The 15388-nt window shown below is 47.0% G+C and overlaps 1 protein-coding gene across 4 annotated transcripts in view; it reads right to left on the bottom strand.

Moving 5' to 3' along the window:
- HTT (huntingtin) overlaps nucleotides 1–15388 on the bottom strand; it is a 517727-nt gene that overhangs the window by 238911 nt on the left and 263428 nt on the right. For all 4 annotated transcript variants that reach the window (XM_063924321.1, XM_063924312.1, XM_063924303.1 and 1 more), the window contains 7 exons: nucleotides 14101–14277; nucleotides 11906–11982; nucleotides 5398–5536; nucleotides 4379–4501; nucleotides 4024–4237; nucleotides 2924–3069; nucleotides 2650–2827 (listed from right to left, as the gene is read on the bottom strand). In XM_063924321.1, the coding sequence (XP_063780391.1) occupies nucleotides 2650–2827; nucleotides 2924–3069; nucleotides 4024–4237; nucleotides 4379–4501; nucleotides 5398–5536; nucleotides 11906–11982; nucleotides 14101–14277 (1054 nt within the window). The remainder of the gene's footprint in view (nucleotides 1–2649; nucleotides 2828–2923; nucleotides 3070–4023; nucleotides 4238–4378; nucleotides 4502–5397; nucleotides 5537–11905; nucleotides 11983–14100; nucleotides 14278–15388) is intronic.

Genomic DNA, 15388 nt, shown 5'->3' on the forward strand with positions numbered 1-15388 from the left:
GTTTAGGAACCATACACAGGAACCTTGTAGTTGTGACGGGAGGTTATGAGGTCCACGTCCGGCAGGACCCACTTGTCCACCAGAAGCTGGAAGAAGTTGCTGTGAAGAGCCCTCTCATCTGCATGCACGTCGTGACGGCCATGAAAGTTAGCCTCCCAGTTCAGTATCCATGGTATGAAGACAGCCGAGATGGCGTTCAGCCCACCTGTAGAATGTGCGCTACCTCCTGCATCGCCAACTGACTGCGGGTGCTACCCTGAAGGTTGAGGTAGGCCACTGCCGTGGCACTGGCGGACTGAATTCGAACCATTTTTCTCCAGATTAGATTCTGCGACAGAGTGAGAGCTCTGTATACCGCCTGAAGTTCCAGAACATTGATGGGCAGGCAGCTTTCTGCAGAAGTCGAATGGTCTTGAAAGGAGTACTGTCCGGTCACTGCACCCCATCAGCGGAGGATTGCGTCCGTGGTAATAAGAACCCAATCCAGAATTCAGTGGGTTCGTCCCTGGTTGAGACAGTCCATATGGAGCCACCAGGTGAGGGACAATCGTACCTCCGGGTAGAGAACCATTGTCAGTGACCTGATTAAATAAGGTTGCCCATTCCACCCGGACAGTGGAACAGGTGTTGCAGAGGTCTGGAATGGAACTGGGCGTACTCCACCATGTCGGAGGTGGAAAACAAGAACCCCAGACTTGCATGGCCGAGTCGATGGACACAATGTGACGGTGCAGCGCTGAAATCTTGTCTGCAGATAGGAAAAGTCTCTGGACCAGAGACTCAAAGAGAGCTTCCAGATGTTGAATGCGTTGTGAAGACATGAAGGAAGACTTTTTCCAGTTGATGAGCCAATCATGTTGCTGCAGGATGGCAATAGTCAGTTGGATGGCATTGCAGGACCTCTGGAGAATGTGCCAGAAGGAGCAGGTCGTCCAGTTAAGGGAGTAGTCTGACCCCCTGACGACGTAGCTGTGCCACCATAACTGCAACAATTTAGGTAAAGACCCTGGGTGCAGTAGACAGTTCAAATGGCAGGGCCCGAAACTGGTAATGTTGTTGAAGTATAGCGAACAGGACTCGTTGATGAGAGGGTGCAATATGGAGATGCAGATAGACATCCTGAATGTCGAGAGACACCATAAAGTCCCCAGGCACCATAGCCAGGACAATAGAGCGGAGGGTTTCCATACGAAACCTGGGTACTCTCACAAATGAGATTGAGGAAAGGTTGATGAGCCCAGTTAGGTTTCTGAACCAAAAACAGGGTACAACAGAAAACAGTCCTACGTTGTGACCAAGGGACAGGTACTATCACTCCTGACTGCAGGAGAGATCGACTAACCTCATGGAGGGCTGCAAAGGGCCTGATGGTGCAGGATGGAGATGCATTACAAGAGGTACACAAATCATCTTGTACAATGTCCCGAGGAGATAAACCAGCAGAGCAGTACTTACATGAGACTAACAGAGGAGCCTCTGTCTCTTTATGACTCTTGCTTTTGCCAGGCACAGCTGCAAGGGTATTTCTGCACACAAAATGCAAACAGTGCTGTGACTAACTTCACTGCTCTCAGAGCTGCTGAAGACTGTAGCAACCCTTAAACACCTGGTCACGGGGTGAAAGGGAAGAAACAGAAGGGATAGGTATATGCTGACAGTGAATAAGTAAAGAGAACAGACAGCAGCACCACCACAAGTCACAGACAATTTTAAATACACTGCAATGGGCACTAATTCAATTACATAACAGCAGTAGCTGGTAGGATATTCACGCTTAATAACTTGGCACCTTGGAGAGATATACAAGGAGACTGAACCCAACGTTCCCGGAGACCTGTAGCTGCATACGCTGAAAATGGCTGCTGTAGGTCTCTGAGGGGAAAATGGAGCAGCTCAGCGGCAGGGAGACCGCATGGATGGCGCACTGAGCTGGGGGAGGGGTCCCACAGGTAGAGTGCTATCCTTCCCTATGCTGGCGTTACCCACCTGGCACTCTGGCCCCATTAAGGTTTGCCTATGCCAGTAAAAGGCCATGGTGGTCTAGTGGAGTTCTGGCGCACCAGTGTCCACACCAGCTTCCTCCGGTCTTTCTCGTGTGAATGGAGGATAGATGGCTAAGAAGTTGCGGGTTCCATAGGATAGCCTAGCGCTGCTACTCATATTTGTTAAAAATAAAATCTTCTAAGCAGCCCCAGTTTAAACGGTGACCCGGCTCCTGCGGCACCAAAACTAAACGGATCTGACTGAGCATTGAGGCGGGATATAGAGGGGTGGAAGGACCGGAGCATCTTGGTATACCTAAAAGCTAAACTGTTTGGCGCCCAGTCCTTTACCACCACCTACAGTACACCCCACTGTCTCCCCTGTGGAGACTATGGAACCTGGAAAAGTAATAAATAGCCAGTTGCTGGGAAGAACCATCCCTAAATCGTCCAGACCCAAAAGAACTTTGAGAACTGTGGACGCCTCTATTCGGAAGTGCGTGATGTAGAAGGGGGATGACCCTTCAACTGTCTCAATCCTTGCCCTAAAAATACACTAACTCATAATGGTGGCACTTACCCCCAATCAGTAAACCTGTGTCCCCAAGATGAATGCCCGAGAAATGGGATCTCTAGTATTCTACAAAGGCTTACAATGACCACTTACCTGCTTCTATAATGAAGCGTATACAAGTGATGAGGGAGCAGGCTTGTGTCATATACTCTGTAGAAGCCAGCAGATTCCACAAGCCAGGCTGCTGGAGAGCGAGGCAGCAGCAATCCAGCACCGCCTGGAGATCCACACTCAGCGGGATCTGCTCATGTACAAAGTGCCAGGAGACAGCCTGCAGACAGAGATTTCATCAGCTGTGCAACTGCTGCCTATTTATACAAATGCACATATCTTTTTCTTCTTGGTGTACTAGGTGCAAGTCACTTACCTCCACTGACATCACCACAAACTTCACAATGTCTGACTGCTTCTCCTGAGTTATGTGATAAGCTGGAGGTAGTTTTGGAAGAAACAGCATATACTGCGCCATAGCACGACAGATGGTGACAAGAGAGTGGTATACCTCGGCGTCACCTAAACCAAACATAATGTCACTAAAGGTGCAGAGCTTCAGCTTGGTGTACAAATCACACACTACTGATGATATAAGACAAAAATGGATACGGATTTAGATATCCAGCCCTACAGACAAAGATGACTGGTAAAACAGGAAAAGCACAGACTTTCCTTATGGCAAAAGCAAGTTTTCTACCTTATAGTGAACCAACTTGAGCATTATGTGGTTGTTCTATCATGTACTTGTCATGACACAATTTATATGCACTTTAAATGCCCTTCCCAACAAACCCCCACCAGCGACCATATTAAGAACTATTTTTATTGCCAGCAGTGTGGCTGAATTCACTGCTACACCCTCACCTTGGAGGAGATGTATCAAACCTAGGAGAAATATAAAGTACCAGCCAATCAGCTCCTGTTATTTTGCAAGCACAGACTGAAAATGGCAGTTAGAACCTAATTGGTTGGTACTTTGTCTCTTTCTAAGCTTTGATATATCCCCCTTGTTTCAAACGGCTATGGACATTTGAACAAAGTTCTGTGGGGTATGTGTGTATGACCCATGTTATAGGCTGCATACCTACAGATATATCCCCCCACATTTCTCGTCGCGAACTGGCCGCACGGTGACTAGCTGCGACCCACTCGCAGGGGCGTGCACAGTGCAGAGTCGCATTTTCCGCAAATAGCCGCAAAGATTAGCTAAAACTCAACAGTATGTAGATAAAAGGTAGGGTGACGGCCACTCAAACAACGGCAGATAGGCGAGTCAGCCATCCTACACCACCAGGTTCCACTAATGTATCTCAAGCTTCCCTATGCAAAGCAGCGAGTTTCTGATGTGAAAAGAATCTGGTGACTTCATTAGTAATTACCCATAGAATCTGAGGAACATGAATTTACCAGGGTCACAGTAAGATTTGCAGGTCACAGATATGAATGAACTAGAAACAAGTGTGACATAGTTACCTATAATTATGCTCAGCTTGTCCCAGTAGGGGTCCTTCTCCATGGGCTGCAGAAGTTGGAGGAGCTGATGACTGACTGGCAGCTGCTGTACAGTCTGCGACATGAGATCCAGAACCACCGACCTCGATGTCTCAAAGAAAGTGCTGTCCTGATCTCCTAACATCTGGTTCACCCCCAGGGCTAAGCAAGGAGCTAGCAGGCTCAGGTTAAACTCCTGGAATTGTAAGGAAAATATCACCCGAGTTTAACTATTACCAACCTAAATCTGAAGAGCATGTGTGACAAAATGCAGCTTTCTAATCTAATTATTACATGCAGACCCCTAGCCCGCTGTCAGCTGTCATGTTCTTCATACCTTGCTGGCCATAAAGGGAAGGCGCTCAGATGGAGGGATTCTATTCACCAATTCTGCTCCTTCCAGCAGTGCAGAATCCGAGTGTGCGTAACACTGAGAGCGTACCAATGACACATACCAGTTCTAGAGAAATACAAAAAACACCACAAGTGGTAAACTCTTTATTTACATTCTTCATGCTCAGATGTGATTACATGTCTATGATCCTCATGTAGTGTTGTACGTAAAATATAGATATTTCACTGCATTCCTTAAAGCTCCTATATGTCTGCAACATGATTATGAGCATGGGGGGTTATTTAGAGATGAACGCAGTTCCCACCGCTCATGTGTCTTTGGACGCCACAGCAATGCGAAAATATTCTAATACTGCAGAAGGCGCCTTATGTTAGTAGACTCCTCCTTCCAGCATGTGTGATCCTTGCTGCGTCCAATCCCCAGCCGTCTGATCATTTGCATGAACATCAGCAGTCTGAGGATGGCTGTGTAGTCCAGACTTGCGGGGCCATACGACACAGACCCTGGCCTCGGCAAGCCTACAAATCGGGAGCTCCCGTCACCTCCTCCTAAACAGCATGCTGTGGCTGAGGGGCGCTGCGAGCGGGATCACATACAGATATGGGCATATGCTCAGTACAGATTCTGAGTATTCGCCAATCACTAAATCTCAGAGTTGTGCTAAAACCTTTGTGTTAATGTTTATTTGCTAGGCAGATATACATAACACCATAATTTACCCCCTGCTTACCGAGCGCACAGAAAATTATTCTGACACGAGTATGGTTATCTCAGCTATGGTGTGGAATCAGGTATTATTATTATTTTTTTTTAATTTACTTTTAATTTTGCCATCAACAAATGCTCAAATTTTTCTTGAATGGTTTTAGAACAGGGGGACGGTTACAGAAAAACAAGTAAACCTATAATAGGTACATCTTCAGAGCAACAACCTGAATTTACTTGTTTCTTTAAAATACTAACAATCTTCCTCATCCACCACATAGCAGAGGCTTACCCACCTCATCAGGGTCCAACGTCTCCAGCCGTGGCCGATTTTCCCCGTCCAGCGGGTGAGAGGTTACTAAAGGAGAAGGGCTGACTGTATCCAGTGCCACAGTAGCCCGAAATCTGTCCAGCAGAGAATAAAGTCTTTGGTGCCTTTAAGAGCAGATATGTCAATAAGACAAAGGAAATGAGACAACAATAGGCTGCTTTCTAGAGAGCTCCATTTGCATAATATTACGCACCATAATCAGGAGTTACAGGACTACAGAAAATAAGAATTTACTTACCGATAATTCTATTTCTCGGAGTCCGTAGTGGATGCTGGGGTTCCTGAAAGGACCATGGGGAATAGCGGCTCCGCAGGAGACGGGGCACAAAAGTAAAGCTTTTACAGGTCAGGTGGTGTGTACTGGCTCCTCCCCCTATGACCCTCCTCCAGACTCCAGTTAGGTACTGTGCCCGGACGAGCGTACACAATAAGGGAGGATTTTTGAATCCCGGGTAAGACTCATACCAGCCACACCAATCACACCGTACAACTTGTGATCTAAACCCAGTTAACAGTATGATAACAGAGGAGCCTCTGAAAGATGGCTTCCTAAACAATAACCCGAATTAGTTAACAATAACTATGTACAAGTATTGCAGATAATCCGCACTTGGGATGGGCGCCCAGCATCCACTACGGACTCCGAGAAATAGAATTATCGGTAAGTAAATTCTTATTTTCTCTATCGTCCTAAGTGGATGCTGGGGTTCCTGAAAGGACCATGGGGATTATACCAAAGCTCCCAAACGGGCGGGAGAGTGCGGATGACTCTGCAGCACCGAATGAGAGAACTCCAGGTCCTCCTTTGCCAGGGTATCAAATTTGTAAAATTTTACAAACGTGTTCTCCCCTGACCACGTAGCTGCTCGGCAGAGTTGTAATGCCGAGACCCCTCGGGCAGCCGCTCAAGATGAGCCCACCTTCCTATTGGAATGGGCCTTAACAGATTTAGGCTGTGGCAGGCCTGCCACAGAATGTACAAGTTGAATTTTGTTCCAAATCCAACGAGCAATCGACTGCTTAGAAGCAGGTGCACCCAACTTGTTGGGTGCATACAGTATAAACAGCGAGTCAGATTTTCTGACTCCAGCCGTCCTTTAAATGTATATTTTTAAGGCTCTGACAACGTTCAACAACTTGGAGTCCTTCAAGTCGTCTGTAGCCGCAGGCACTACAATAGGCTGGTTCAGGTGAAACGCTGATACCACCTTAGGGAGAAGATGCGGACGCGTCCGCAGCTCTGCCCTATGTCGAATGGAAAATTAAATAAAGGCTTTTATAAGATAAAGCCGCCAGTTCAGATACTCTCCCGGCCGAAGCCAGGGTCAGTAACATAGTCACTTTCCATGTGAGATATTTTAAATCCACATTCTTTAGTGGTTCAAACCAATTGGATTTGAGGAAATCTAAAACTACATTTAGATCCCACGGTGCCACCTTAGGCACCACAGGAGGCTGTATATGCAGTACTCCTTTGATAAAAATCTGGACCTCAGGGACTGAGGCCAATTCTTTTTGGAAGAATATTGATAGGGCCGAAATTTGAACCTTAATAGATCCCAATTTGAGACCCATAGACAATCCTGATTGCAGGAAATGTAGGAAACGACCCAGTTGAAATTCCTCCATCGGAGCACTCCGCTGGTCGCACCACTCAACATATTTTCGCCAATTACGGTGATAATGCTTCGCGGTGACTTCCTTCCTTGCCTTTATCAAGGTAGGAATGACTTCTTCTGGAATGCCTTTTCCTTTTAGGATCTGGCATTCAAACGCCATGCCGTCAAACGCAGCCGCGGTAAGTCTTGAAAAAGACAGGGACCCTGCTGCAGCAGGTCCCTTCTCAGAGGTAGAGGCCACGGATCGTCCGTGACCATCTCTTGAAGTTCCGGGTACCAAGTCCTTCTTGGCCAAACCGGAGCCACTAGTCTTACTCCTCTTTGCCGTATAATCCTCAATACCTTTGGTATGAGAGGCAGAAGAGGAAACACATATACCGACTGGTACACCCAAGGTGTTACCAGCGCGTCCACAGCTATTGCCTGCGGATCTCTTGACCTGGCGCAATACCTGTCCAGTGTTTTGTTGAGGCGAGACGCCATCATGTCCACCATTGGTTTTACCCAACGGTTTAATAGCATGTGGAAAACTTCTGGATGAAGTCCCCACTCTCCCGGGTGAAGGTCGTGTCTGCTGAGGAAGTCTGCTTCCCAGTTGTCCACGCCCGGGATGAATACTGCTGACAGTGCTATTACGTGATTCTCCGCCCAGCGAAGGATCCTGGCAGCTTCTGCCATTGCCCTCCTGCTTCTTGTGCCGCCCTGTCTGTTTACATGGGCGACTGTCGTGATGTTGTCCGACTGGATCAACACCGGTCTTCCTTGAAGCAGAGGTTCCGCCTGGCTTAGAGCATTGTAGATTGCTCTTAGTTCCAGAATGCTTATGTGAAGAGACTTTTTCAGGCTCGACCACACTCCCTGGAAATTTCTTCCCTGTGTGACTGCTCCCCAGCCTCTCAGGCTGGCATCCGTGGTCACCAGGATCCAATCCTGTATGCCGAATCTGCGGCCCTCCAATAGATGAGCCTCCTGCAACCACCACAGAAGGGATACCCTTGTCCTCGGCGACAGGGTTATCCACAGGTGCATCTGAAGATGCGACCCTGACCATTTGTCCAACAGATCCCTTTGCATGGAATCTGCCGAAAGGGATTGCTTCGTAAGAAGCTACCATTTTTTCCCAGGACTCTTGTGCATTGATGTACAGACACCTTTCCTGGTTTTAGGAGGTTCCTGACCAGGTCAGATAACTCCTTGGCTTTTTCCTCGGGAAGAAAAACCTTTTTCTGAACTGTGTCCAGAATCATCCCCAGGAACAGCAGACGAGTTGTCGGCATTAATTGGGATTTTGGAATATTCAGAATCCATCCGTGCTGCTTTAGCACCTCTTGAGATAGTGCTAAACCCATCTCTAGCTGTTCTCTGGACCTTGCCCTTATTAGGAGATCGTCCAAGTATGGGATAATTAATACGCCTTTTCTTCGAAGAAGAAATATTATCTCGGCCATTACCTTTGTAAAGACCCGAGGTGCCGTGGACAAACCAAACGGCAGCGTCTGAAACTGATAGTGACAGTTTTGTACAACGAACCTGAGTTACCCCTGGTGTGAGGGGTAAATTGGAACGTGGAGATACGCATCCTTGATGTCCAAGGATACCATAAAGTCCCCTTCTTCCAGGTTCGCTATCACTGCTCTGAGTGACTCCATCTTGAACTTGAACTTCTTTATGTACAGGTTCAAGGACTTCAGATTTAGAATAGGCCTTACCGAACCATCCGGCTTCGGTACCACAAATAGAGTGGAATAATACCCCTTCCCTTGTTGTAGAAGAGGTACCTTGACTATCACCTGCTGCGAATACAGCTTGTGAATGGCTTCCAAAACCGTCTCCCTTTCGGAGGGGGACGTTGGTAAAGCAGACTTCAGGAAACGGCGAGGTGGCTCTGTCTCTAATTCCAACCCGTACCCCTGAGATATTATCTGCAGGATCCAGGGATTTACCTGCGAGTGAGCCCACTGCGCGCTGTAATTCTTGAGACGACCGCCTACCGCCCCCGAGTCCGCTTGCGAAGCCCCAGCGTCATGCTGAGGCTTTTGTAGAAGCCGGGGAGGGCTTCTGTTCCTGGGAAGGAGCTGCCTGTTGCTGTCTCTTCCCTCGTCCTCTGCCTCGTGGCAGATATGAATAGCCCTTTGCTCTCTTATTTTTGAAGGAACGAAAGGGCTGCGGTTGAAAAGTCGGTGCCTTTTTCTGTTGGGGAGTGACTTGAGGTAGAAAGGTGGATTTCCCGGCCGTAGCCGTGGCCACCAAATCCGATAGACCGACCCCAAATAACCCCTCTACGCATCGCCTGTCCACTGTCGTGTCCATAAAGCTCTTCTGGCCGAAATGGACATAGCACTTACCCGTGATGCCAGTGTGCAGATATCTCTCTGTGCATCACGCATATAAAGAAATGCATCCTTTATTTGTTCTAACGACAGTAAAATATTGTCCCTGTCCAGGGTATCAATATTTTCGATCAGGGACTCTGACCAAACTACCCCAGCACTGCACATCCAGGCAGTCGCAATAGCTGGTCGTAGTATAACACCTGCATGTGTGTATATACCTTTTTGGATATTTTCCATCCTCCTATCTGATGGATCTTTAAGTGCGGCCGTCTCAGGAGAGGGTAACGCCACTTGTTTTGATAAGCGTGTTAGCGCTTTGTCCACCCTAGGAGGTGTTTCCCAGCGCTCCCTAACCTCTGGCGGGAAAGGGTATAAAGCCAATAACTTCTTGGAAATTAGCAGTTTTTTTATCGGGGGCACCCCACGCTTCATCACACACGTCATTTAATTCTTCTGATTCGGGAAAAACTACTGGTAGTTTTTTCACACCCCACATAATACCCTGTTTAGTGGTACCTGTAGTATCAGCTAAATGTAACATCTCCTTTATTGCCAAAATCATATAGCGTGTGGCCCTTCTGGAAAATACGGTTGATTCGTCACCTTCACCATGACGCTATCCCGTAATTCCACAAATAAGGCATCCATTCTGGTGTCGACCCCCTAGGAGGTGACATCCTCATATTTGGCAATTGCTCCGCCTCCACACCAATAACGTCCTCATACATGTCGACACACACGTACCGACACACAGCAGACACACAGGGAATGCTCTATACGAAGACAGGACCCACTAGCCCTTTGGGGAGACAGAGGGAGAGTCTGCCAGCACACACCAAAAAGCGCTATATATGACAGGGATAGCCTTATGATTAAGTGCTCCCTTATAGCTGCTTTTATATTAATATATTGCCATTTATTATGCCCCCCCTCTCTGTTATACCCTGTTTCTGTAGTGCAGTGCAGGGGAGAGACCTGGGAGCCTTCCTGACCAGCGGAGCTGTGACAGAAAATGGCGCCGTGTGCTGAGGAGATAGGCCCCGCCCCTTTTTCGGCGGGCTCGTCTCCCGCTATTTAGTACATTTAGGCAGGGGTAAATATCTCCATATAGCCTCTGGGGCTATATGTGAGGTATTTTTAGCCTTTTTAAAGGTTTTCATTTGCCTCCCAGGGCGCCCCCCCCCCAGCGCCCTGCACCCTCAGTGACTGCCGTGTGAAGTGTGCTGAGAGGAAAATGGCGCACAGCTGCAGTGCTGTGCGCTACCTTTAGAAGACTGCAGGAGTCTTCAGCCGCCGATTCTGGACCTCTTCTTGCTTCAGCATCTGCGAGGGGGCCGGCGGCGCGGCTCCGGTGACCATCCAGGCTGTACCTGTGATCGTCCCTCTGGAGCTTCATGTCCAGTAGCCAAGAAGCCAATCCATCCTGCACGCAGGTGAGTTCACTTCTTCTCCCCTCTGTCCCTCGTTGCAGTGATCCTGTTGCCAGCAGGAATCACTGTAAAATAAAAAACCTAAGCTAAACTTTCTCTAAGCAGCTCTTTAGGAGAGCCACCTAGAATTGCACCCTTCTCGGCCGGGCACAAAAATCTAACTGGAGTCTGGAGGAGGGTCATAGGGGGAGGAGCCAGTACACACCACCTGACCTGTAAAAGCTTTACTTTTGTGCCCTGTCTCCTGCGGAGCCGCTATTCCCCATGGTCCTTTCAGGAACCCCAGCATCCACTTAGGACGATAGAGAAATTAGAATTTACCTTATCATGGGGCACATTTATCAATGAGTGATAAAACTTGTTTAATTAGTTCCCAAGTGTCATTTTGCAAACACATGACAGCTAGGGACAGATTGCCTGGAGAACCATTTATCACACGCAATGAGTTTTATCATTCACAACGAGTTTTAGGACTCGTTGATAAATGGGCCCCTATATCAGCTGTTCGGACAAGGGGCTGCAGGGAAAGAAGTCAATAGTAAACTCATGCCACTCATCCTGTGTATTAGATGCAACCTCCACATCACTACACAAAATTGTGTAGTGGCTGAAACATAACAGGGCCGGAAATGAAACTTATCGGCAGCACAAAACCGCACAAGTGCCAAGACAACCAGTCAGGGCCTCGTCAGATATGTTTTTCACATCAATAAAAAGCCATGAGTACCTCCATACCTTTACTTATGGGTCTGCAGCCAGGATAGAGTGCACAGCTAGAAAACCAGAGTGCCCCATGTTTACATACATATACACATTATTTTTCTCTCTTTGGCACGTCACATTCTCTCAGGCACATAATGATATTATGAACACTGCTCTGGGTAAACACTTAGATTTGTCAGCTAGGGAAATGAGCCGTGCCAGACTCACTACCTAGAGGGGAAGAGTATGTGTATTCCCAAATGGCCAAGCGCCTGTATACTTGTTGCAATGTTTATAGTTTGTACAAATGAACAACACTGTACAATGCTCTTACCTGCTGCTTTACCAATATATGTGTTTGCCCATAAGCAAAGAGTGTACACAGTTACCTTTGTGCTAATCCACTGCTCTGCAGATACTCCTGTATTCTATTCAACTCCTCCACAGGCAGCTGAGAATTAGTATTCTGTAGGGAACAAGCATAATGACTCGGCATCAAATATAGGGACTAATTCAGACCTGATCGCTTGCTAGGGCTTTTTTTTTTTCATTGCTGCGAGCAGATAGTCGCCACCCATTGGGGAGTGTATTTTTGTTTTGCAAGTGTGCGATCGCATGTGCAGCCGAGCGCTATAAAAGTTTTGTGCAGTTTCTGAGTTGCCCAGAACTTACTCAGCCGCTGCGATCACTTCAGCATGTCCGTCCCTGGAATTGACGTCCGACACCCACCTTTCAAATGCTTGGACACGCCTGTGTTTTTCCAAATACTGTCAGAAAACTGTCAGTTGACACCCATAAACGCCTTCTTCCTGTCAATCACCTTGCATTGACTGTGAGAATGGATTCTTCGTAAAATCCATCGCACAGCAACGATTTGCTTTGTACCCGTGCGACGCGCCTGTGCATTGTGGTGCATAAGCATGTGCAGTAATGACCTGATCACAGCACAGCAAAAAAACAACTAACGTGCTATCAGGTCTGAATGACCCCCATAATCCATAGCCTTAAATCTTCCAGTTCTCTCTAGCCTTTACATCGGGGCATGGAAAGCTAACAGTTTTTCTAAATTCAGGTAGTTACAATGCCAGAAGCAATGAAATGTTCATTTTGTCAATTTTGATCTGTCAATACAGATACAGATCTGTCCTCATACACCTATCCCTTTTTCGGCTCTTTGGAATGAGAAGCCTGGCGAGTTTCTCATGCTGCATACTTTTTTCATCAGTCTTGTGACAATAGGCTCGATTCAATTCAGCACAAACTGAACGGCGTCGAAAAGGAGATCCCGGAGCTATTCAATTCAGTGTGATGTTATGCCCGACTGGAGAATTTCTTCTTGCACCCCTCCTGGGGTGCGAGCAGAAATCCGACAAAACTGCTGGCAAGATGCAGTTTTCTGTCCTTAGCACGCTTGAAACAGCATCGTGACCAGCACTTAAGTAGTAGAATGCCGGATCTCGCGACTAAACATGTTTAAGGCGCGAGAACAGTCATTCTCTGACATAACAGCGTGCTGAATTGAACAGAGCTCTCAGTTGGCAAACAGTGTCCTAGATGTTGTTGCAAAGTATTTGGCATACAGTCGGAGATAAAGCCTACTGATGCATGGCGAGAGTCTCTCGTATCGTATCGGTTATGCATACTTATATCTCAATTTTGTGTCTTAGTTCGTAAATAGTGTATTAGGTGCTTAAGATTAAGTAGCAAAATTCACGGCTCGATAAATTTGACTATTTGGAGCAATTTGAGGTAAGGAATATGTAGACACATCAGTATCAAAAGATATTCAATTAATCGTGGGACCAAAGGGGGGTACACACGGAGAGATACGCGTTTAAAATCTAAGCAATCTGACTAGATTGCTTAGGTTTTAAGCACGGATCTGTCGTGTGTATGCCCCCCAGCGATAGCGCTATCGCCGGTGCTAGATTGAGAATGCATGCAGGCTCAATCTAGCGGGTCGCTCACTTCAGCACTGTGTGAAGTGAGCGCCCCCCCACCTTCCTCAGCACACACGCTGTGCTGAGTGGGGGAGAGATGTGTGCTGAGCGGTCTGTGTTAAGATCGCTCAGCACACATCTCTCCCGTCAGCTCCCAGGTTAAAACCCTGAATCTATTCAAATACTGCCCGTGGTAAGCCCAGGGGGACCACGTAATGCAGATTTTATTTGCACCTCCGGAGGGTGTAAACAAAGTGCTTCCTCGGAACACACTGCACGTTGTAACTAACGGCTCCGCGCAATTCACCTGGAATCTACACCTTACCAATCCTGGGGCTTACTGATGGATATAAGTGAATATCTCCGGGCACTTAACCAGTAAGTCCCACGGCTAAGTGAATATGTCTCTAAAAGGCATGCAACACTGTCCTTTTTCTGGGTTAGTACCCAGTAGGTATAGGCAATGGTCACACAAGTAGTTCCCCCAGCTTTATTAACAGCAGAGGTCTGGGCTCCCAGGAGAATTCAGCAACACGCTATATGAGGTCCTGGTGTTCTCCATCAACAACAGTGAAGGGCTGCAGATTGTGCACAAATAGTAAAGAGAGATATCTAGTTACAGCAGAGCAGTGATAGCCCAGTACCTGTGGAGTGGCAGCCAACAGCATTTCCACCCGACGACAGGCCAGCGTATCCACCATGCGGGCCAGCACACGGAACGGAGTACACAGCAGCTTGTCAATGTACAACATCAACACAGCACCAGACTGACTTAGGTGAATGCCTTCTAAGCACTGCAAGGTTTTCTTCAGGGACGTCGGCTGGTGGACAGAACAGGAACAGACATTAAGCTATCGGCTACGCACACTGTAAGGTTACCTTTGTTTAATTAAAATTAACCTGCTAAACAGAAAATCAGGAGTAATTTCTGGGAGAAGACTGCAGGGAACTGTACACCGTATTCAGATATTATATTTGCATTTTCTATAAATGATCTGTATAATTCAGTCACAATTCTTTTAGCACTTAACTACTGTATTTTTCCCAATTAAGTCTGCATTCATCACCAGCTGTCCTACTGTTATGATGGCTGGTGTAACTATAGACTGTGGTATTGTAGCCTACTGTATGTAAAAAAAAAAAGTAGAATACATAGGGTGGTATTCAAATGATATATCACGCCAAATCTCCTTTCTAAAATGATACCCGTTATCGCGCATATCGCACACATAGTAATCAGGATTAACTACGTAAAGGGTTAGGGCGCCTCGCTACCCCAGGGGTAGCAAGCTGAAATGATGACACCACACCCGTTAGCAGAAACAGAACAGATGTGGAAAGGGGTGAAAAGAATTGAATACCACCAATAGGCTTGAAACTAACGCCCCCTTGTGGTCATTCAACATGGGAACGCATTTAATAAATTGCCTTGTTTTACAAAGGCCGCAACTATAAAATGTGAACCACTGATAAAAGCCGACACAGCCCTGCCAACAGATAATTGCCCCAGACACACATGTATCTAGGTGCGGGTTTGGTATGTCTTGCCCACACAATGCTGACAGTCAATTTCAGCCTAGCTTTAAATCGCTAAAACTCCTATTGTCAACATTGTGACAGTTGACATTAGTGTTGGCCTTTTGGGCGGGATTCAATTCTTTTCACCCGTTTCCACACTCGTTCTGTTTCTGCACTCAGGATCGTTGTATCATTATTTCAGCTCGCTACCCCTGGAGTAGCGAGGCACCCAACCCTTTACACAGTAAACCTGATTACAATGGGCGCAATATGCGCGATAACGGAGATCATTTTAGAAAGGAAATTGGGCGTGATATGTCCATTGAATCTCACCCTTAGACTGTTGACATGACAACTTCATACCTCCAGGCAACTGCTGAATTAGGACTATTTATATATAAAGTGAGCAATACA

Source organism: Pseudophryne corroboree, chromosome 1 (genome assembly GCF_028390025.1).
Source record: "Pseudophryne corroboree isolate aPseCor3 chromosome 1, aPseCor3.hap2, whole genome shotgun sequence".
NCBI lineage: Eukaryota > Metazoa > Chordata > Amphibia > Anura > Myobatrachidae > Pseudophryne > Pseudophryne corroboree.